This window comes from Epinephelus lanceolatus, chromosome 2 (assembly GCF_041903045.1).
Source record: "Epinephelus lanceolatus isolate andai-2023 chromosome 2, ASM4190304v1, whole genome shotgun sequence".
In the NCBI taxonomy this organism is placed as follows: Eukaryota; Metazoa; Chordata; class Actinopteri; order Perciformes; family Serranidae; genus Epinephelus; species Epinephelus lanceolatus.
Window position 1 is genome coordinate 19,685,968 of NC_135735.1, and position 22,087 is coordinate 19,708,054.

The 22,087-nt window shown below is 40.8% G+C and overlaps 1 protein-coding gene across 2 annotated transcripts in view; it reads right to left on the reverse strand.

Moving 5' to 3' along the window:
• Positions 1 to 246: 246 nt before the first annotated feature.
• gpc6a (glypican 6a) overlaps positions 247 to 22,087 on the reverse strand; it is a 238,299-nt gene continuing 216,458 nt past the window's right edge. For both annotated transcript variants that reach the window (XM_033626058.2, XM_033626068.2), the window contains 3 exons: positions 6,095 to 6,225; positions 3,276 to 3,451; positions 247 to 900 (listed from right to left, as the gene is read on the reverse strand). In XM_033626058.2, coding sequence (XP_033481949.1) covers positions 677 to 900; positions 3,276 to 3,451; positions 6,095 to 6,225 — 531 coding nt within the window. In that variant the 3' untranslated portion in view covers positions 247 to 676. The remainder of the gene's footprint in view (positions 901 to 3,275; positions 3,452 to 6,094; positions 6,226 to 22,087) is intronic.

The following is a 22,087-nucleotide window of genomic DNA, read 5'->3' on the forward strand; positions in this document are numbered from 1 at the left end:
TCTCTTAGTGCAGTACATTCGCACTTTCTTAGAGAGAATCAAATGTGCAACTATAAAGTGGCTGTAAGAACCGCTGCCTCCTGAAGCCACGCTGATATGACTAAACGGGAAACCAGGTGAACTGCTAGCACTGTACAATCCTGTACCAACCAACTGTGTAGCCTGCATAAAAAAACAACAACAAATTTTTTTTTTTTTGTCAGTTAACATCATTTCCACGCATGCACACACAGTAAGACTTTCTCCTTTTGTTTGAGGGGGGAAAAGACTAATAGGACAAAATGGGCATCGTCTTGTTTTTCACAACTTCGTCGTACAAAGAAAAATAAAAACAATTTCTGCTTTTATCTGAAAAATCAGATCGGATGGTTTTTACTTTCTAAAAGAGAAGCGTGTTCTTTAAAATCCACTTTAGAATAATGAGAAAACACCACATTTTTTTTTTTTTTTTTCAGAGATGTGAAAGCTGGTTCAGTGATGGCACCGAGCATTCTTTGGGGGACGAGCAGGATGCAGCACTGCACTCACTTCCAGTCCTACCATACCACACAGTAAGCCATTCTTGACAGGTTTCCAGGAGGTTCTACATGTCCAGTGAGGGAACAGCAGTAGAACTTGCTGTTGAACATACTGTACGTGACAGTATAAGAGTCAGTGATCAGGCCACACTCGTGTATTATCTCCTTTGAGTCTGCGTTGCCCAGAGTGGGAGTGTGAGGGCGGCCATCACCAGCAGTAGGGAGGGTCCTCGGGAAAGTGACTTGCCCGCGGCTGCTGCTGCTGCGCGTTCATCGCTTCTGTCGGCTCCGATCACAGGAGCCTCTGTTCCAACAAAAACAAACTCTGTTGTGCAGCCGTCAGAGCATCCGCTGCCGCTGCCAGAACTGCTGCCCTCATCACCTGCAGCAACAGAATCACACAAATTAAAATTTACATACAAATAATATCTTCACAAGCAGCTATTGAGTTTGATCCATGGCAGAGGAGAAGTAAGGAGGCCCTGGTTACACCAGAAAGTGGAACAGTGAAACTAACCCACGCATCATAGTGACATAGGTGGTGCTTTAATGAGTCATTTATGCTGATTTAAATTGTTTTGTTCAGTTCAGTACAAAGATTTGCAGTATTTTTTTGGTCTTTGATGTTTGTTAACTTTTTTGTTCAGCATCACCATCCAAAGACACAGTACATCAGTAAGCGACCACATCAAAATCATAACGCTGTTTGGCTCTGATTCTGGCTGCTTTCACTTCAGTGGTAGTTTAGTCTGTTGCTGCTTCAACCTGTTCTGTTCAGTTTAGTACAGAACTAAGGCAACACATCCTCTTACAAAGGTTCATATCACATTCAAGGAAGTAGCCCCCCTACTGGTTAGGTTAGGGTTAGGAAAAGAATCATGGCTGGACATCCTTACTTTGTGTACTCAATGTACAGATACGTAGGTTAGGCTTCGTCTCAGTCTTACAGGTTAAGTTTAAACACTGATTGGGTTTAGGGAAAGAACATGATTAAAATACCTTAAAATAACTCAAAATTCACTTGGTTTCATTCAGGACACAAACACTGGGCTCCTTGGGGAAGTCCTGTGTTTGTTTGTTTGATCCATTCACCACGCCAGCCTGTCACCATACATGGACTTTTGTTCTTTCTACTACTTCCTTCTTTACGTCTGTCAGCACACTCGTCACATAATCCCAGTCTTCACAATTAAGGGTTATAAATGAATTCTAGGGCTTTACTGTTTGTAGGTTTACACAGGAGCAGTGCACAAGAACAGTCTGGTTAAGGGTAGTTGCTCCTCAGCAAAGTATTTGCACCATACTTTATGTTTTATAATGTTTGAAAACCTCAAAGTGAAAGCTTCACATAGTAATTACAATATGTTGAGAAAAGAGGGCTGAAATATGAGGAGATTCAAGATTTTCTTAAATGAATTCTAAGCACTTCATTACTGATTATTCTAATAAACTCTGGACATACATGTGTTTACTTCAGAGCTACAATCAGGTCCAACCCTCCATTAACCCACATAGTTTCTGTCCAAGCCCAAGCCACAGCAGCAGTTTTGGGCATGAGCCAAATTAAAAACCTGACGTTCCTCTGCGGGGGCTGGAAAAAATGAAAACATTTATATCAAGCTAAAGTCAACTAAAGTCTTTTCAGTTTGGTAACAGACATTTGTGACACTTTTTCCGACATGTGCCTTCCCCAGTTCAGCACAGCCCAGAAACTGACTCATATGCCAAATATACTTGATAGAGATTGAATAACATTTCTCTTTATTAATGAGAAGTGGGACTCGGACTCGGGGTTGGTTGATAACCCCTGAGGGTTGGGTCGGGCCCAGTCTGGTTTTGGCGAAGAATCCAATCTCTGCCTAACTTGTTGTTTCAGTTATTCCTACAGGCCCGACAAGGGCTCTATATGTTCAAGGCTCAGATTGTCAGTGGCGATGGTGATTGAGCAAACTTTTGGGTTGATTTTATTAAAATCAATAAACTTCACTACAAATTTTCTTTTTGTCATAAGTGCATGTGGGACAGGGCCGAGGTGACAGAGCAAAACAAATGTTTTGTATGATTGACAACGGCCAAAAATACCAGTTATGAGTGTGCAAAAGGTAGATCATTAAACAAGGATATTCCACTAATAAAGCACAGAAGCATGGCAGTGTAATGTACCTGCTTCTTTGAGATATTAACCTATGCAACAGTTTTAGTTTGTGCAGTATTGGGTCTCTGGGGCCGGAGAAGACTCTACTCCCAACATAACAATAAACATGACAGCAACAAAAATGGAGTTGAGGTACAAAATTTAGTGGCAGTAGTCGCCCAGACACACTTTTGAAGCTCAGAGAATCTTCTCTCTTGTCAACTGAATGGGATCCACACAATCAGGAAGAAAGAATGGTTTCTGTCACAGCAGCATTGGAGATGTACATCTTCCTAAACATAGCCCTGGCTGTCTATCATTGTTGTGTTGCCGTACCTACAGCTATTTATTCTCCTAATAATGTCAGTCTTGCCTCGCTGCAACAGTGATGCGTCCTGTGGAGTTGTATGATGAGTTGCTACGTGAATGACACCTGGGATCTTGTTTTGGTACAGTTTATATTTCTGTGGGGGTATTGGTGTGTGTGTAGTGTGGTCCAAATCAAAACCGTGCAGTGACAGAAATCAATACAGAAACTTTTCTCTCTGTATTTGACTTCAAATTCGTATTATTATTTTGTCCCCACTTGCACTTGCAAACACCCAAGAGACTGGAGAACTTACTTGAGTCCTGGAAGTAGATGTCATTTCCATTGTAGGCGTTCTTTAGCTTGTTGGTCATGACACGTAGAGCCATGATCTGCTGTCGTATCAGTGTGTCAGGTCTGGTGATATCCACGTCCACCTCTGGGTTGTTCACCTGGTTGGTTAGACCCTCCTTTACCACTTCAGGGAAATATCTAGACACAATGACATGGCAAACACTTGAAATACTTAATATTTCAGCGTAGTATCCCTGGAAACACTATGGCAATATTTTCTAGATGTACTACAAAACATCTCCCTCCCACCTCTACTGAATATTATTTCCCTCATGTTGATGACCCTGACCCGGACTCAGCAGCAAATTGAACATGGCCTGTCAGACACTAGTGGCCCTGTTAGTCTGTTTATAAACATAACGTCACGCTGTCATATTGCTTATTACTAATGCAATACAAGTTCGTTTTTACTCTGTGATGCCATCAGCATAGGTGATGGTGTAGGCTACTTTATAATTGGCCACTGCATAAAATTAAACCGTTTTACAGTCATACACCAGACCACCTAAACTGGAAATCAAGCCAACTCTAATTTTATGAGTCCAACAACATCATGGACCTATAGAAAAAGAGAAGAAACAGCCTCAAAAAAATCGCTATCGCCAAACCCACCAGACTCCATTTAAACTAACAGTAATTTTAGCGTGTGTAGAGTCAAAATATTTTTTCATTTAACTGGGTAAGAGGTTGTGATTGTTGGAACAGTAAAATGACGAACCAAGACGTTTTTTGTGAGTTCAGAGATACGACGTGCAAGGTACCCTTGGTTACAATACACTTACATTTTCACAGGAAATGTACAGTTTGCATACAGTCTCTTTCAAAATAAACCTTCTATGTTGGTACAGCATCACAAATTGACATTTTTTCCCCTTCAACAACAATGGCACATGGTTGGCTTGAGAAAAAAATTTACAGGGTTTGGCGTTACATTCCAACAGGAAGCGAACACCGGCCACCCGGGTGAAGGTTGGTGGTTGTTGGACCCACCCACCATCCCTGTCACCCACCCTACCTGGACTTTTCAGCCCCTTAACTTACGCTGATGTCTGGCTGCGTTTCCCCCTGATGTTGCAGGGCACCATTAAACAATAACGGTGGCCAGCCGCGTACAAAGTCAATGTTAAAGGAAGGCTTTTTTTTGTCAGTGTCTGATGCTGGACTTTGAATACTTTGAATAATAATCTGAGTCTGTGGCAAAAATAAGCTCTTTCGGTGGACGGAAACTGACGGTGTGTAATTGGTAGTTACATCGCAGCCTGTTCTTTTTCTGCTGGCTACAGTGGTCTCGGTCAATACTGAACAAATCTAAAAAATAGTTGTTCCCATTCCCACGCAAAAACAAAGGAAAATAGGGGCCCTGTTGAAAATCAGCAAACTAACCCTTTAAGTGATATCACTGACGTTAAATTAGAGGCAATATAATTGTAAGTGGGGGCCGACAGAGCTCAAAACACCTCAGCTTTAAAAAGCACATGTAGATAGACAAAGCATGAGCAAATGAGGAAAACATCTTCACCACACACTTCACATTTAAAACGCAAATAGCTGCAAATGAATAAAACATGTTTACTTATCTCATGTTTATTTAATTGGCTTGCGCTTTATTTGCAGCATATGCACTGTCAAAGCGGTGAGAATATTCTCCTCATGTGCTTGTGTTTTGTTCACGTATGTGTTTTCTTAAACTGATGTTTTGTGCTCTCTCTGCCACCAATGCAATCCAGTCAAATTACAGAGCCGGTGCAGTTGCTGTTATTTGCCAGTATCATCCCTGTGTGCAGCCATTGTGTCCCTCTCTTTCATTTACTGAAGTGTGTTTGACCAGGACTTTGCATCTTTGCATTCTGCACAGCACCACACACAGATAATGCTAAAAGGTAAATGGACTGCATTTATATAACGCTTTTCAATCTTAACGGACAAAGCGCTTGTGTGTGTGTAATCAGGCTCAATGGCCTTTTTTATGCTGGGAGAGGTTGTGCTTTGCTACAGAGAGCGCTGAATGGGCCTGGTACCCACCAATGACTACTTTCTTTCTTTCTTTTTTTTTAACTTAATAAATCAAAAACAATTTAACTGCTGTGCGATTAAAATAATGCACTACATGAGAAAGGCAACATGTGCTCACAAGGAAGGAGTGTATCATTTAATTGCTGCAGTAATTGCAGTCTTGTTTACATTTTTACTGTTATTGTGCCTGTGTGTAACCATTTAGCCATTAATTTTGTATTTAATGTTAATTAAATTGTATTTAATTTAAAGTTTTATACAAAGTGAAGTGTGCATAGTTTGTAATTTCATAACGTACTACTAACATTGACTGTTTCTTATCATCTCTGGGCATCAGTTTACCTTCCAGATTTAGAGCTATGCTTAAAAATGTGACTGGCACAAAGAAGAGAATTAACATGTCTTTTATTGCACCATCTGGTGATTTTGTTACTTGGAGAGGGCCAAAGTGATGGGGTGATATATTTTCTCTGCCAGCATCTCTGGTTCACTGTCAGAGAAAACAACTCACTGTCCAATCTACTGTACAGCTCAGCGACACTCTACACGCTGCAGTGGTGATAAGAGGTGTTGGAAACTCGGCAGTCCTCTGGGTATTAGAGCCTCAGAGCTTATATAGAGGTTCTCCATATAAGCACTAACCATTGTACTCACAGAGAGTTAATCTGGGAACACAGCACGGTTATTTTAATCCCTGGCAGGCAAAATGTGATAACCGTAGAGTGAGGTGACTTTGCCGTGGTTATTAAGAGTAGCAGAAGTCCTCACCTGCCCTTCGTGTGGCTGTTCCAGCACTGATCCTCATCAGCCTCTGTGAGCTTGCCCTTGGCACAGATGTCATCAGGAAGGTTGGACCAGAACCTCCTGGACTCCTTTAACTTCTCTTTGATGTCAATCACCTGCCATGGGCCAAAACAGAAATATATGAGGGTTGATAATTTCATATTTTAAAAGTCTGAGAAGTCAGGGTGAGAAGTTAACTGTCAAGTCGTCGTGCTTAATATATTCACTGAAATAGACGCAACTTAAGCTGTTCTCGGAATATTAAATATATCCCACTACTTTCAGTTAAAACAACTTTCAGAAAGTGTATTTTGGAAAATATAATCAATGGAAAAAATGTTACAATTAAGAAAAAAATTAGAAAAGGTAACCTCAGCGATGCATGCTCAAGAAACTAAAAAAGTAAATAAATAAAACTAACACGTATACAGCTGACTCCTATGGGCTCCATCTCTGTACAGGAGTGCGACACATCGCGATTTAAACATTCATGTGGCAGCGAAAGTTTGTGTAGTTGCACAGCCCCTTCTGTTCATGTATTCCACCAGGACACAGAAGTACTGTTGGACTGCCCACGGTTCTTTGCTTCTTGTCCACTTGTATCCATATTGTGTTCATCTCTGATTCATACAAGACAGACTTGGGGTATCAAATTTGATATCTGGCATGAGCAGTCACCCCCGACTGATTCCATCTGGACTCGGCAAGAAGTTTGAGCGAGTGACCAGCAAACAGGCGGAAAGAAAAAGAAAAAAAAAACCATGAGGATTCAGAAGCACATTGTGTTGCTTTTGTCACTTTGATGGAGTTGGTAACAGCCGTAAAGACTGAGAACACAAAAACCAATCTAAATATAAGTGGTACGGTATTCATTTGAAATATTAACCACGTGCCATATGTGTAAATATGTTGGATAAGAACGTGTTTATAACATAAAGAAACTCCTGTGTCCTTAACAAGTACTACGCTTCTGTCACAGGAGAGCAGGATGATACACACACACACACACCATGAACATTAACTTACCCTGAATGTTGTGAGATTCAAGATTTTTACACTTAAAGCCATAGTGTAACACTCTGTGAAGTATATTTTAAAGAGTTACAGCAAATGAGAGGACCACTCTTCTGTCCGTTAGTCACTTGTGAAGCTAAAGGCAGCAACTTATTTGTTTAGCCGAACATAAAGACTGGGGTAAACAGTTAGCCTGGCTCTGTGTAAAAGAGACTAAATCCGCCCACTAGCACTTTTAAAGCTCCCTCATTAAAACGTTTTATTTTGTTAATCCGTACAAAAGCTAAAGAGTAAAAACAACATGTTGCTGTTTTAAATGTTGGTTATGAGCCAGACTGTTTCTGTGCAGCAGTAGTCGTGTCTCAATCCAAATTCAGCACATATTTTTTTTAGAATATGGGCAAAAGAAGGGCATCAATGGAGCTCTGGTAACAGCTCTGTGTACATACATAAGAGCCATTCAGAAACATTAAAGAGAGCTTGCAGCAAACGGTTCAGTGATTACATCATGACTGTACGTCATTGTTTATTCGCTGAATCTGTTTCCAGTTCACTTAATCACATATAACTTTTATCAATACACTATCTTTTTCACCTACCCCAAGCATAGGGATTTTTTTGCAAAACTTCAAAAAGTCCTGGCTTTTCCACACAGGTTTCTTTTTATGTGCAAATTGAAAATGTGCATAAAACAGGTGGCTAAAAAGACATCTAGTGACTTCTTGGAATCACCAAGAAATAGTCAAGCACATAACCCCACATGAAACTACAACTTGTCACCGTTCCTCAGTTTTTTTTTTGTATTGAGAGGCAAGTTATGAAGTTTTAATTAGTGGGCTCTGACCTTGCTGGCAGATCTTTGGACAGAGCTGAGCTGGCTGTTTTCAGGCTTTTTTAAAAGCTAACAGGCTACAGCTTCAAGTTTACCATGCAAATGGGAGAGATGGATCAATCTTACTACTCTAATTACTTCCTGACTAAACTTAGCACCAGCGTCAGTGTACATTTAACTACAATGTCAATTTGATGATAATAAAATATTCTCTTTTTTAAAAAACTACTCAAAATGTTCCAAATGTACAGACGCTTGGCTCTATTTATACTCTTCCTTTCTCCTGGGTTTATAAATTCAGAGTGGAAATTAGTACAAGTAGAAAACTACAAAAGTGCACTCAGTACAGTACAGATCTCCTTCAGGTGACCACTTGAGCTGATCGTGTCCACTCTTGACAATTTTTATTTCTTGATTCTTTCAACAGATGCACGGAAGCTAATGAAAATACACATCTTGTCTATTTTTAATGGAGCTGCAGCAGATTTCCTGCTGAGGACGAATATATTCTCTATAACTAAAACACAGCCACAAATCTTTGATACATGTCATTCATAACTTGCCTTTTGATGGTATTAAATTTGTCTGTAGGCTACAACACAGCAAAGTAGGAACTGACAATAAACACAATTAAAATAGACCAAAAAAGAAACCATTTAACTACATAGCTGACTTATTTAAAGGTAGAAGCATAAATATCAGGGGAAAATCTGCAAGTCTACGAAACTGGGCTGGCAAAACACTCTACACTGCCTGTGTGGTGTGACACAGAGCGGAGGACAGAACAAAACTGGGTTGCAGTGATGGCAGCCCGACGGCAAAGAGATACACCCAGCTCCATTACAGTCAAGATGGCGGCAAAGATAACAAAAAATGGGAATTTATTTATCTTGTATTGTGCCTAACTTTCATGGATCGTAGCAGTTCAGGCATGGTATTAATCTGAAGATGCTCCAGTTCGAAATAAGACCAAACTCTTATATGGATGCCATTTTTGAGCTGCGACGAAGGCTAAAATATCGCTTGCAACAGGCAGTAAGGCTTGTTGTTTTCAGCCGAGATGATTTTCGGAAAACTTGCGGCCCCTGCTGGCTGATTGAGGAACCAGCAGTTAATGACGGTATAAAGCAGTCAATAAAACAAGTTTTTTTTAACACTTGTGAATCACTACAACCACAAGAGGTACTTGAGCCTACAGTCATAAATGTGCACACAAAATATGAGGCTGATTGGTCCAATAGTTTGTGAAATTAGCTGCAGACAGACAGATAAACACATTCACACACACAACCAAACACCTGGTGAAGGTTATAAAAGCCTAAATGAGAAGAAAACACAGGTGATCTTCGCTTAAAAAGTCAAAACAAATACATACATACATGTGTGAGGGTGTGTTAAAACATATTTGGGAAGAAAGAACATTGTTGATGGGTCACGACCTTCTCTGCAATATTCTATTACTTTTAACAGTATTGCAATTTTTTCTGTAAATTGTTTTGGACTTGAACCAATTTCAGCTGCTGAATTCTTCAAGGGTCTGAAAAGCATAGACTGCTATTTATAATTCATACCCATATGTCAGAAACAACATCATGGAAAGCCCAGTGCCTCTATTCCTAATCATAGTAATATTTCAGCTGAGTTGTCAGAGTATACAAAACTGGATATATTTTACCTATACTTTAGAAACCCAGTGATATTGATGATAATTGCTCAGTGTGGAAGTGATCTGTCCTGGCTGAAATCTTTGAACCACAAAGTTGAGGTGGCTGTTGAAAGAGTTCATTCAGTTATAGGCACACTGCTGTGTCAGAAACAAAATAAAATCTCCAGACATAAAACAAACACAAGGAAGTGAACACCTCCCACTCCAAACCCTTTAATTAACTCGGGGAGGAGTGACTGACAGGAGTTGTGGCCTCAGGCCTCTCTTCATTGGTTGAAAGGATTTTTCTTGAAGCAGGGAAATTAGAGCTGCCAACTTATCCAAGAGTCTGACACGTTAACTTGCTTGTTTGTAGCAACACATATGTTCTCTCTAATTGTAAATAATGTTAATCGACAAAATGTTTCTGCTAGGGCTGAGCAATATGGAGAAAATGACAATATGTTTGACCTTAATATCAATATTATGATGATAATGTAGGGTTAATGAGTGCTTTCACAAAATATTTACACTTGGATTGAACTAATCATCATTAATGTAGATGACTAAGTGGGTAAAGGCAAATAGTAGAACATGCAACATACAAACAACGTGGTAAATTCAGGAAACTGTATCACTGTCTGTAACAGAGCCTTTAAAACCAGGAAAACACGGCACTCATGATATCCAAAATCTAAGGCAATATCTAGTGTCATATCACAGTATCAGTACAATATTGATATGTTGCCCTGCCCTCGACTCTACTGCAGCTTTAATGAAAATATTACTTGACAAAAAAAACTCGAGCTTTACTTACTAGTCTTTTCTGGATTCTTCAACATTTCGTCGGTTCAGCAGTGATAAAACAGTATGAACGAAATCTTTAGAAAAAGCAAGTTAGTGGACTTTCAACTGGGATTGTTTTGTTAAACTAATAACTCCAAAGACAATATCAACATTTAATGCTTCATTTTTAAGCCAACATAGATGAACAATCCTAAAAAGTGCTATGGATAAAATCGGACCAGTTACAAGTAAGAGCTTCATATCAGCAGATCCATCTCAGTGACAAATGAACAGAGTTCACCAGCTGATGAAGACTGTGTGATAAAGTTGAAAGTTCAAGAAAAAGCCATCTAATGGATGCTGAGTTATGGTTGTTGTTTCTCTATGATACACATGGAGAGAGACCACAGCAGAAAATTAGATCAGACTTTGCTGCAGCACATTCTCTCAGACGTACTATCTCAGAATAGATGTGTGTTTAACACCTGCTCTCCCAGTGTCTGTCACATTTTTCTATTTACATATTCTCTCTCTGTATTTCGCACACTTGCACACTCCACTGCGGTGGAGGAATTTTTTAGGTGTTATCATTTACACATACTGTTAGCATGTCAGGTTGTCAGGTGTCAACACTATGTGTTGAGGTGTTCCGCAACTTATCACTGTGCCCCCCCCCCCCCCCCCCCCCAGAGAGGCACATTAGCACCTTATTTATAATACAGTTCCATCAATTATCAATCAATCAGCTCCTCCAAGTCTGAGGCCATGGTCCTCAGCCGGTAAACGGTGGATTGCCCACTCCAGGTCGGGGGGGAGGTCCTGCCTCAGGTGGAGGAGTTTAAGTATCTTGGAATCCTGTTCACAAGTGAGGGTAGGATGGAGCGGGAGATTGACAGGCGGATTGGGGCGGCGTCAGCAGTGATGCGGGTGCTTAACCGGTCTGTTGTGGTGAAGAGGGAGCTTAGCCAGAAAGCGAAGCTCTCGATTTACCGGTCAATCTACGTTCCAACCCTCACCTATGGTCACGAGCTCTGGGTAATGACCGAAAGAACGAGATTGCGAGTACAAGCGGCCGAAATGAGTTTCCTCCGCAGGGTGGCTGGGCTCAGCCTTAGAGATAGGGTGAGGAGCTCCGACATCCGGGAGGGACTCGGAGTAGAGCTGCTGCTCCTCCACATCGCGAGGAGCCAGTTGAGGTGGTTTGGGCATCTGGTAAGGATGCCTTCCGGACGCCTCCCTTGGGAGGTGTTTCGGGCATGTCCAACCGGGAGGAGACCTCGGGGCTGCCCCAGGACACGCTGGAGGGATTACATCGCCCGGCTGGCCTGGGAACACCTCGGAGTTTCCTCGGAAGAGCTGAGAGAAGTGGCTGGGGAGAGGACTGTCTGGGCTTCTTTGCCGAGGCTACTGCCCCCGCGACCCAGACCCGGATAAGTGGAGGACTACGAGTACGAGTTCCATCAATTATTTAATTTCTGTTGGAGTTGTAATGTTAACTTCCCAAAACACAAAAAAGCAAGACAGAGCCGCTAACATTACCTCAAACTACACGTACTGTTGTGACATCTGAAGTTTTAGTCCTGAACTTGGATTTAATGGACTGTAGCCTGTAGTTTGTTGGGTTTGGAAGTAACACCAGGTAGATAGTAAGGTAATTGGTAGTAATGCACTGGCCTGGCCTGCCCTGAGGGCTAATCTGCTCCGCCTAACCCTCAAACATATGCGTTAATCAATGACCCAAGCTCGAACTGCAAACCGCAGCTAAAAGTTATTGGTAATGACCTTTGCTAATAACAATCTGCTTGCTGTTGGCTATATTGAATGTCATTTCCAGGAAATATCACAATGTAAAACGTGTTTATGTTTTAAAAAATACAAATGTAGGAAGACAGCAGGTAGTCACCCATCTTTTAAGTGAATATGTTTCATGTATGATCTTGAACGCAGAGCTGATAACCTGCGTGGTTTGGTTACATGAGCGCGCAGCTGATAGGAGGACTGGTTTGTTTACATGACATCACTGAAGTGCAAATTAAACAGATTCAGTGTAAACAGAGAGGCGCTAACTCACTTTTAGGCAAAGTGTGAGGTCTATATATTTGCAGAGGGAATTATTTTTACCGGAAATTATGAGCAGAGAGATTTAAACACAAAGGACTAAGACAGATTTTCTTGGTCAAAAGCTGAATAACAGAAGGCCTGAGCAGAGCAGCACTGTTAATGAAGCTGCTTACTGTGTGAGAGAGATGGAGAGAGAGAAAGGAAGAGAAGATGGAAGTTGTATCAGGCTATTGCACAATGTTTCTGTAAGTTATTGATAACTTATTCATGACTCACCCGCCCAAAACCTGCAGTATTTTATAACAAGCCTAGCTGAACCACCTGACCTGTGGGTCAACCCGCAGGACCCATGGGCTGTGAGTCGACCCCTGCTGTACATCACTACTAGTTTGTTGGGCATGCTAATGTTGGCAGTTTACTGTATAATAGTGCAGAGACTGAGACATGGCCAAGACCAAAGTCTATCAAGACTGAGACAAGACCAAGACCAAAGTGTATCAAGACTGAGACAAGACCAAGACCAAAGTGTATCAAGACTGAGGCAAGATCAAGACCAAAGTGTATCAAGACTGAGAAAAGACCAAGACCAGAGTGTGTCAAGACTGAGACATAACCAAGACCAGAGTGTATCAAGACTGAGACAAGACCAAGACCCAAGTGTATCAAGACTGAGACATAACCAAGACCAAAGTCTATCAAGACTGAGACAAGATCAAGACCAGAGTGTATCAAGACTGAGACATAACCAAGACCAGAGTGTATCAAGACTGAGACAAGATCAAGACCAGAGTGTATCAAGACTGAGACAAGATCAAGACCAGAGTGTATCAAGACTGAGACATAACCAAGACCAAAGTCTATCAAGACTGAGACAAGATCAAGACCAGAGTGTATCAAGACTGAGACATAACCAAGACCAGAGTGTATCAAGACTGAGACAAGATCAAGACCAGAGTGTATCAAGACTGAGACAAGATCAAGACCAGAGTGTATCAAGACTGAGACATAACCAAGACCAGAATGTATCAAGACAGAGACAAGACCAAGACCAAAGTCTATCAAGACTGAGACATAACCAAGACCAGAGTGTATCAAGACTGAGACAAGATCAAGACCAGAGTGTATCAAGACTGAGACATAACCAAGACCAGAGTGTATCAAGACTGAGACAAGACCAAGACCAGAGTGTATCAAGACTGAGACAAGACCAAGACCAGAGTGTATCAAGACTGAGACATAACCAAGACCAGAGTGTATCAAGACTGAGACAAGATCAAGACCAGAGTGTATCAAGACTGAGACAAGATCAAGACCAGAGTGTATCAAGACTGAGACATAACCAAGACCAGAATGTATCAAGACAGAGACAAGACCAAGACCAAAGTCTATCAAGACTGAGACATAACCAAGACCAGAGTGTATCAAGACTGAGACAAGATCAAGACCAGAGTGTATCAAGACTGAGACATAACCAAGACCAGAGTGTATCAAGACTGAGACAAGACCAAGACCAGAGTGTATCAAGACTGAGACAAGACCAAGACCAGAGTGTATCAAGACTGAGACATAACCAAGACCAAAGTGTATCAAGACTGAGACAAGATCAAGACCAGAGTGTATCAAGACTGAGACATAACCAAGACCAAAGTCTATCAAGACTGAGACAAGATCAAGACCAGAGTGTATCAAGACTGAGACATAACCAAGACCAGAGTGTATCAAGACTGAGACAAGATCAAGACCAGAGTGTATCAAGACTGAGACAAGATCAAGACCAGAGTGTATCAAGACTGAGACATAACCAAGACCAAAGTCTATCAAGACTGAGACAAGATCAAGACCAGAGTGTATCAAGACTGAGACATAACCAAGACCAGAGTGTATCAAGACTGAGACAAGATCAAGACCAGAGTGTATCAAGACTGAGACAAGATCAAGACCAGAGTGTATCAAGACTGAGACATAACCAAGACCAGAATGTATCAAGACAGAGACAAGACCAAGACCAAAGTCTATCAAGACTGAGACATAACCAAGACCAGAGTGTATCAAGACTGAGACAAGATCAAGACCAGAGTGTATCAAGACTGAGACATAACCAAGACCAGAGTGTATCAAGACTGAGACAAGACCAAGACCAGAGTGTATCAAGACTGAGACAAGACCAAGACCAGAGTGTATCAAGACTGAGACATAACCAAGACCAAAGTCTATCAAGACTGAGACAAGACCAAGACCAAAGTCTATCAAGACTGAGACATAACCAAGACCAGAGTGTATCAAGACTGAGACAAGACCAAGACATGAGCAAGACCAGACCAGTGCAAGTCCCACACTGCATTTACACAAACCAAAGGCACTGGCACACAGAAATCAAATAATGATTCCTCTTCATTTACATATTTACTGCCATACTGCACACATTTATGTATACATGTACCATGAGAATTGCCTTTATTAAATAATAAAAATGAACTGCAGAATTAAATTTTATTTGTGGCATTTTCTTTTGTTTTCTATGAGGAAACAAATATTAACCAACACTAAGCAGCTCTAATCAACCTAACCCTTTTTATTTAACACTCGTTTTTTGCACAGTTGTGGTCTTGACCAGAGTTGAAATAAAATCTAGTATATATTCAGTGTCATACTTGCGTTTGGCCATGTTGTCGAGCTAGTTTGCTGTCTCTGTCAAGTAGCTGTCTGTTAGTCACTCAATCTACAGCAGGAAACGGCACTTCAAAATAAATGCATTGTGCTGGAAATTCACTGTCCTTTAAAATAAAGTGTGTTTTTTACAAAGTTGACCTGTTCACAAGTCACTTGCTGTCCATTCAGAATGGTAATTGTGGTCTAGTCCAAGATGAGACTGACAGTAGTCTGAAAATGCGTCTTGAGTACTGTAGCACTGCACTTTTGCTCCAAACTCAAGATGTCAAATATCTCTTTTACTACAGCCTCAAACACACCACTTGTGGAAAAGCCAAGGCTTGAGAAACCCACTGTGCTGTGTTACAGTTGTTAAAATATGGACAGATAATCACTCGTCGGGGGGATGGGATTAGTGACATCACATACATGTATCCAAGGAGTTTAAATGTGTCAGTCATGTCAGCTGTAATTCACAGCTACACTCTGCTTGTTAAAGCAGAGTGTTTTGTGGTTGGTGGTTAGTTCAGGATGTGGGACCGACTGCTCCATTGTCGTTGTGAGAGAGTGGGAGCTATCGGGTTAGCTCTGAGCCTGAGGTAATAACCCGGTGAGCAGCAGCATTTCTTTATCTTGGCTTTGGCTGCAGGCCACAGTAGCCTGTGGTTCATTCAATAAAGCCCTTGCTGAACAGAGTAAACACCTCATACAGTATAAATTAACTCTGCTTCTTGAGGGTGCTGTGAATTTGACAAGTTATATAACTGCTTCCCATTATGTTAAATATTTAACAGTGTTACACATCTGCATGTGCCAGCTGTTGTAGTGAAAATTACCCCTCACTAAGATTTAAAAATTTATTTAGGAGGAGGAAGGAGTGGTCAACCTTGTGGTTACCTGATTAAAACACTCGTTAAGCAGCACTCACCTCGTCCCTTAATCCTGATCCCTCCTACCTGGATCTTACACACATGACAAACTGAATGATTTAAAAAAAAAGTTTTCATTGGATTTACATATTTAAATGGTTTCATCTCTCTTTACCCATTTCTTGAACTCATTTTATTGGACTTCTTGTACTGAATTTGCTACATTAGTATTGGATCCGTTATAATCCCATTGTAGAATTATAATCCCCTTGCTGCATTTTGTATTTCCACTAACTGCTTCAACTTTCTGTTCATGTTTTGCAATTGCCACTTTCCCACCTACAGCTCTGTCTACACTCCCCGCTGTCTGATGAGGAAAAATCTTCCTTTAAATTTCTCCTGCTGGGTTTTTTTCCGGCTTTAATAGAGAGTTTATGCTGAGTTAGGAACTGTTGCTGTTGTGAGGTAATGTCTGTGATATTGGGCTGAATAAACAACCTTTATCTGACTACTGAAACATAAAGGTAATTCTGCCTTAAATGGATTTATGCCATATAGTATGTTGCTGTGTGGTTAATGTGATAGGTTACAGCCATCTCTAGATATGTCTACTGCCACCAAAAATACTTTTTGATTTGCTTGTGGGTTTCTGTTTCAGTATCCATAGACCTCAAATTTTTATTCCTTGTAAGTGCACTTGTGCTTTTTCCTTTCTTCAGGAATAAAAAAAGAATCACATTAATTTGGCTGCTACAAATTTATGATTCAGACAACAGTGGTTAAAAAAAACCCTACCTTCATCCTATTTATTCATTCTTGACCCTCCAGTTACAGTTCAAGTCCTCATTCCTCATGTGCGCTTACTAAAGTGCACACGGATACCAGTAATAGCCAAAAAAAGAAACATGCACACGCACACGACCCTCATCATGTCCTAGCTACACTGGGGATTTGGGAGAGTGCGTACAGTGAAGCCTCGGGTCTTAACAGGACATGAAAGGGCCTGTACCAACAGGATGCCACTGCAGGAGACTGCCCTCACATTTGATGTGGTAATCCTGTCATGGAGACACCAAAGCTGGTTAGGTTTAACACATGCTGGTGTGGCTGTGATTCATAATGGCCCCAAGCAGCCTGGCACTGACAACAAAATATGGATCAGATCAGAATGTGCTCGGTTATTATGCTTGAACTTTAAAATTTAACCACAGTAATGTGACATTTATATGGTCCATTCTGACAGCCCAGTGTCTGCAAACAGGAATATGCAGGTGAACTGGAGGCAGGGTGTGTGTGTGTGTGTGTGTGTGTGTGTGTGTGTGTGTGTGTGTGTATACATGCATAAGTTAATAAATCCATTTATGATTTATTTGGGAATTGGTGCCTATGAAAATATGATGCAGTGTTTTCCATGTTTATAACATAATGTGCAGTCCACATAAACAGTGTCAAGAGTTCAGTATCAGCACAATCTATTGTCATACACAACTGCAGCAGTAAACAAACACTTATTCATAAATAAATGCAAAAACATACATAGAAACGCGCGCACACACACACACACACACACACTGCACTGAGGGTGAATTGTCAAGACAAACAAACAACCATAAGTCTTTACATGAGCGCCCAGGGGCAGTGAGTCTGACTCCAGCTAGAGTAGTTACTGCTCTCACTGCATCTGTGCTGCTGCCGCTGCAGCCGCAGGATTAGATGCAGCCGAACCCTTCAGTCTCTCTCCTTGTCTCACTGACAGCCCAGAGTTCACTGCTGCACGGCTTTACACAAACCTCTAAATAACTAATAATATCAAGTTCAGGGCCATTGGTCGAAGAGATCGAGAACAGTGATACAGATTTTTTTCTCAGCTGGAGACAATGTACCTGTTTATTTTCCATTTTAAAATGGTATGCTCTGTTTCCAGTTTATTAGGTACACCTTGCCAAAACTGATGCTGACTAATACAACAGCCCTGCAATAAATAATAAAGGTTATAATGTTCGGTTTGTGTCTAAACTGTCAGAGAGTCTGCAGTCTGTGGTGCCTGTAGAACTATGGTGCATCATACTTGTCCAGCCCATTTATATGAATGAGTGTGAGCTACATAACAGAAACACCTCTTTTAAGCATTTTCACCAAAAACTGAACCGTATATCCCACATGGAGCTTGTGTTAATTGCAGGATTGTTGTACTAGTCTGCATTGGTTTTATCAGGTGTACCTAACAAACTGGCAACTGAGTGTAATCATTTCACAAAAACACAGCCACACATGCTTAAAGCATTTTTAACTCAGCATGAAAGCAGACATAAATACCTCTCCATATGTTGTCATTCTCTACAGTGGCAAGAGATTAATGAGATGATGATTAAATTACGACACAGACGGCAGAATCATCCACAGTCACATTCATGACTTTGTGTCGTCAACTGCTGTTGAGTGAACTCTTATTTTACCCAATCCTTTGTCTTGGCATACCACAGAAGCTGCCCTGCCTGGTTGTCTCTGTGAAGACTTGTATACAGACTGAGTAGAGCAAGGTTTAAACACTGCTTACATCTCTGTTAACACTGATTTTCTGCCCAAGAACACGCATGGGCCATTAACCAAACCTATCTCGATTGATTGATTTCACAAAAACAAACTGATCCGATATGACTCACTGTGTGCTAAATAGATTAGTTGGAGAAAGGCCTACAGTCCTCTGGGCAAAGGCTCCTTTGCCTATATTCACATTTAAAGTCTGACCTAATGCCACAGTCATGTGCTATATGTGCACTGAGAGGCTGCTGGTCACTCTCATTGTTCCCCCTCTTCATACTAGCCTCACGTGTGGCTGCACTACAAAGGCATCTCTTCACAGGCAGCAAGATGAGAGATGATAACAATGGGTTTCTTTCACAAACAGTGCGTGAATGTTTTATGCACAAATCTGGGATTTATCAATATTTTCTGTTTTCCTCAATTTGTTCATACTCTGCAAACAACTTTAGAACTTCCTCAGACAATGGGTACGCACAAATGATGAAGAAAATACAAACACACCTTTTATCTAAATGCATAGCATGTTTAAACCACACTTATTAAAGGGGTTATAATAATGCACATGCGTATTTGCTACCCTTTCATCCTCTGTCATTATTGTCATAATTAAAATAGTTGACTATGATAACTGAGTGTTCCAGTCCTGGCTAACAACAGAGTACATGAGAATCTCCACACTGAAATGTCATAGTTTTGGTTTTCATGTGTTTTCATTCAAATTATCGGTTACTCCTACAAATTTTTTGTGTGATAAAATTATTATCATTATTCCTAGCAGGTGTTAAGATGGCGTATCTATCCTTGCTGCATATTGCAGCCTGTGCCTTCAGCAGACAGCACATAACACGTTTGAAAAGAGTGACAAGCTGCTTATCAGTTGTTTCCAACAGCCAAGATATTCAGAGACGCTCACTGACAGCCCGAGGCTGGTGTTTTTGGGCCTTAAAATGTGTCTAGAAACCACTTCACCGCTTCCTCCATAATATACCTCTGGGCAAACGTACTTCCTTAAATAGATAAATGGGGGCGTGACAGAATGCTGATTGCAGATAGTAAACACGTGCCTCTTAATTTAGAATGATTCTGATTCACTGACGCGCATGGTTGTAGCAACAAAATTGGCTGGTGAGCAGATGTCAGGAGTTAGATGGTAATTTTGTGTGCACACTTATTTAATCTGTATAAAAATAGCCAACAGACTCCTTTCCCATTGCTAGTAGACCAGAGCCATGAACACAGCTCTGCTGCTTTTCTGTTCTTATTTTAACTGGTGTGTTACATTCGACGTCACGAACGACACGACATGCCGGAAAACAGGGTGAGTAAACAGCAGGAACCAGCATGGAAGCCAATGAAAATGTTACTTCTTTCTTTTTTAATATCTGTTGCTAATTCAGTCTCTCTTTAGAACTTTGTGCTGACTAATTTAGATAAGTCATCGAGGGCTGCTTGGACGGAGACGAACAAAATTTGTGTCAGTGCATCATTGCATCATGCTGGAAAAGGGGCAAAAATTAATGCATCCACCAGGGTGTCATGTTTCTATCACTGCTGATTGGAGCTGACTGAAGCTGAAGCCAATAAAAACCCATAACTACTGCAAAGTTATTTGCCATGACAATCAGTCCTGATTGTGACCTTTCCCATTAAATATAAAAGCCCAATGTTAGGGTGCTTTCAGACCTAGAGTTGTCGTGCTTTGGTCTGACTCAAAGACTAATTTTGTCACAAAGTTGCATAATTGCCAAGAGGTGGTTCGTGTTCTCACGGCAGCATTTACAAGCGGACCAGATCAAACGGCTCCAACTAGAAAACAATGTTTTGATGCATTGGATGTGCTGAATGTGCATATTAAGGCAGTACAGGAGGAGGTGCACATTAATAATCCTCCAGGATTGTAACATGCTCATGTTTAACCCAAATAATGTGTCATGTGACTGTTGTTGGTTCAGATTGAGGTCACAAATATATTATAACTGGACCGAGACCACCTGTTCAAAAAGGTCTTGGTCTGGTTGTTTTGGTGTGCACCCAAGTGTGATTGCTTTGTTCACACCTGCCCAAATGAACTGCACTTAGGGGGCAAACAAACTTGAGTTCTATTGAACCGAACCAAAAAGATCAGGTGTGAAAGCACCCTTACTTTTGGCTGAGTCACTCAGAGTGATTTGAATTAAAACGTCAATAATAATGTATCTCTCTGTCTAATTGTTACCAGCAAACACCAAAGCTTGTAACAATATAAAAGTCTCCTCAAAATCTGCAGTTTCAATAATCAAAATACAAAAAGCAACCCTATGAGTGTAGTTTTACCCTCTAATCTATCCTCTCCTTTCCTTTGTGTACTGCCTGAATCAAATATTTTATTCAAACAAAGCTTTATCTCATTGCCTCCTCCTGGGTTTGCTGAGTCTTGGAAGTGGTGTGAAGTGCTTGTTGATTCATCAGAGCATGTAGGGCACCCTCCAGCAATGCATGTTAATGTAGGTCCGGTAATTTTAATTAGGACTTTCACAGGTCATATGCACCTGCTTCACTTCCAAATAACAACCAAACAGTTGACTTTCGAGAAACTTAGCAGTGAGCTAACCTCATCAAACATTTAAACAGCAAACCAGACAGAACTCTCATACTTTACATCTTATATGAATGCTGACAAATGTTAAAAGAATGTGCAGACAGTTTCTATGTTCAAACTGCTTGTAACTGTTAAGTGTTGTATGTGGGAGTGGAGCTCAAGCTCACTCAAGCAAGGTTTAAACACTGTGATCGGCCCCTGCATACGTCTCTGCTAATGACAATGATTCTCAGCCCAAGAACACACATGGACCATTAACAGAGCCGATCTCAATCGATTTCACAAAAAAAAAAAAAAAAATGCGATCCAGTATGACTCACTGTGTTTGTGAAGAAAGCATTAATCGAAACCAAAGCACGCACCACCAGCTTGTCAGTCCTGTCAAATGACTCATACAACACTCAATTTCCTGAAGAATGAATTATAATAAAAAAAGAAAACAAGAACATTTTTAACACAGGCACATTTAGAACAGCAGATGGCAATGCAGTGAAATTAAAGCAACATCTACAAAAATGTTGGTTAAAATGAAAAGAGAGATTTTCTAGATAACAGAGGACACTGGAGCATAACTGTACCTTCCCTGCACAGTCTGCAGCCCTAATAGATAAATCCCAGTGCCCCCTGATCTGAGTCTTGACAGTGGAACAGCCACACTGGCCTTTGGAAAATGATCTCAATGTGTGTTGAGGCTCATGTTGATTTAAAAGCCCAGGACGTGGTTTAAATACTAACAATAGAATTAAAATCAATACAGATTTTCAGAGGAAGGCAGTGTCGAAGGCTAAAAGGAAGATAATGTGTTTCCTCTTTCGAGACATAGAAAGTAGCCGCAGCTTTTCAAGCTATAGCTTCAATCTACAAGTACTTCACAACCCTAGATATGTCAACAAGATAGCGATAATCATGACAGGGTGAAATGGAGCCACATGATTGTTTCCTGAATCTTTGAAGGTTAAAACAATATCTTTAAAGGCTCTCTAAGGATATTTCCTTAAGC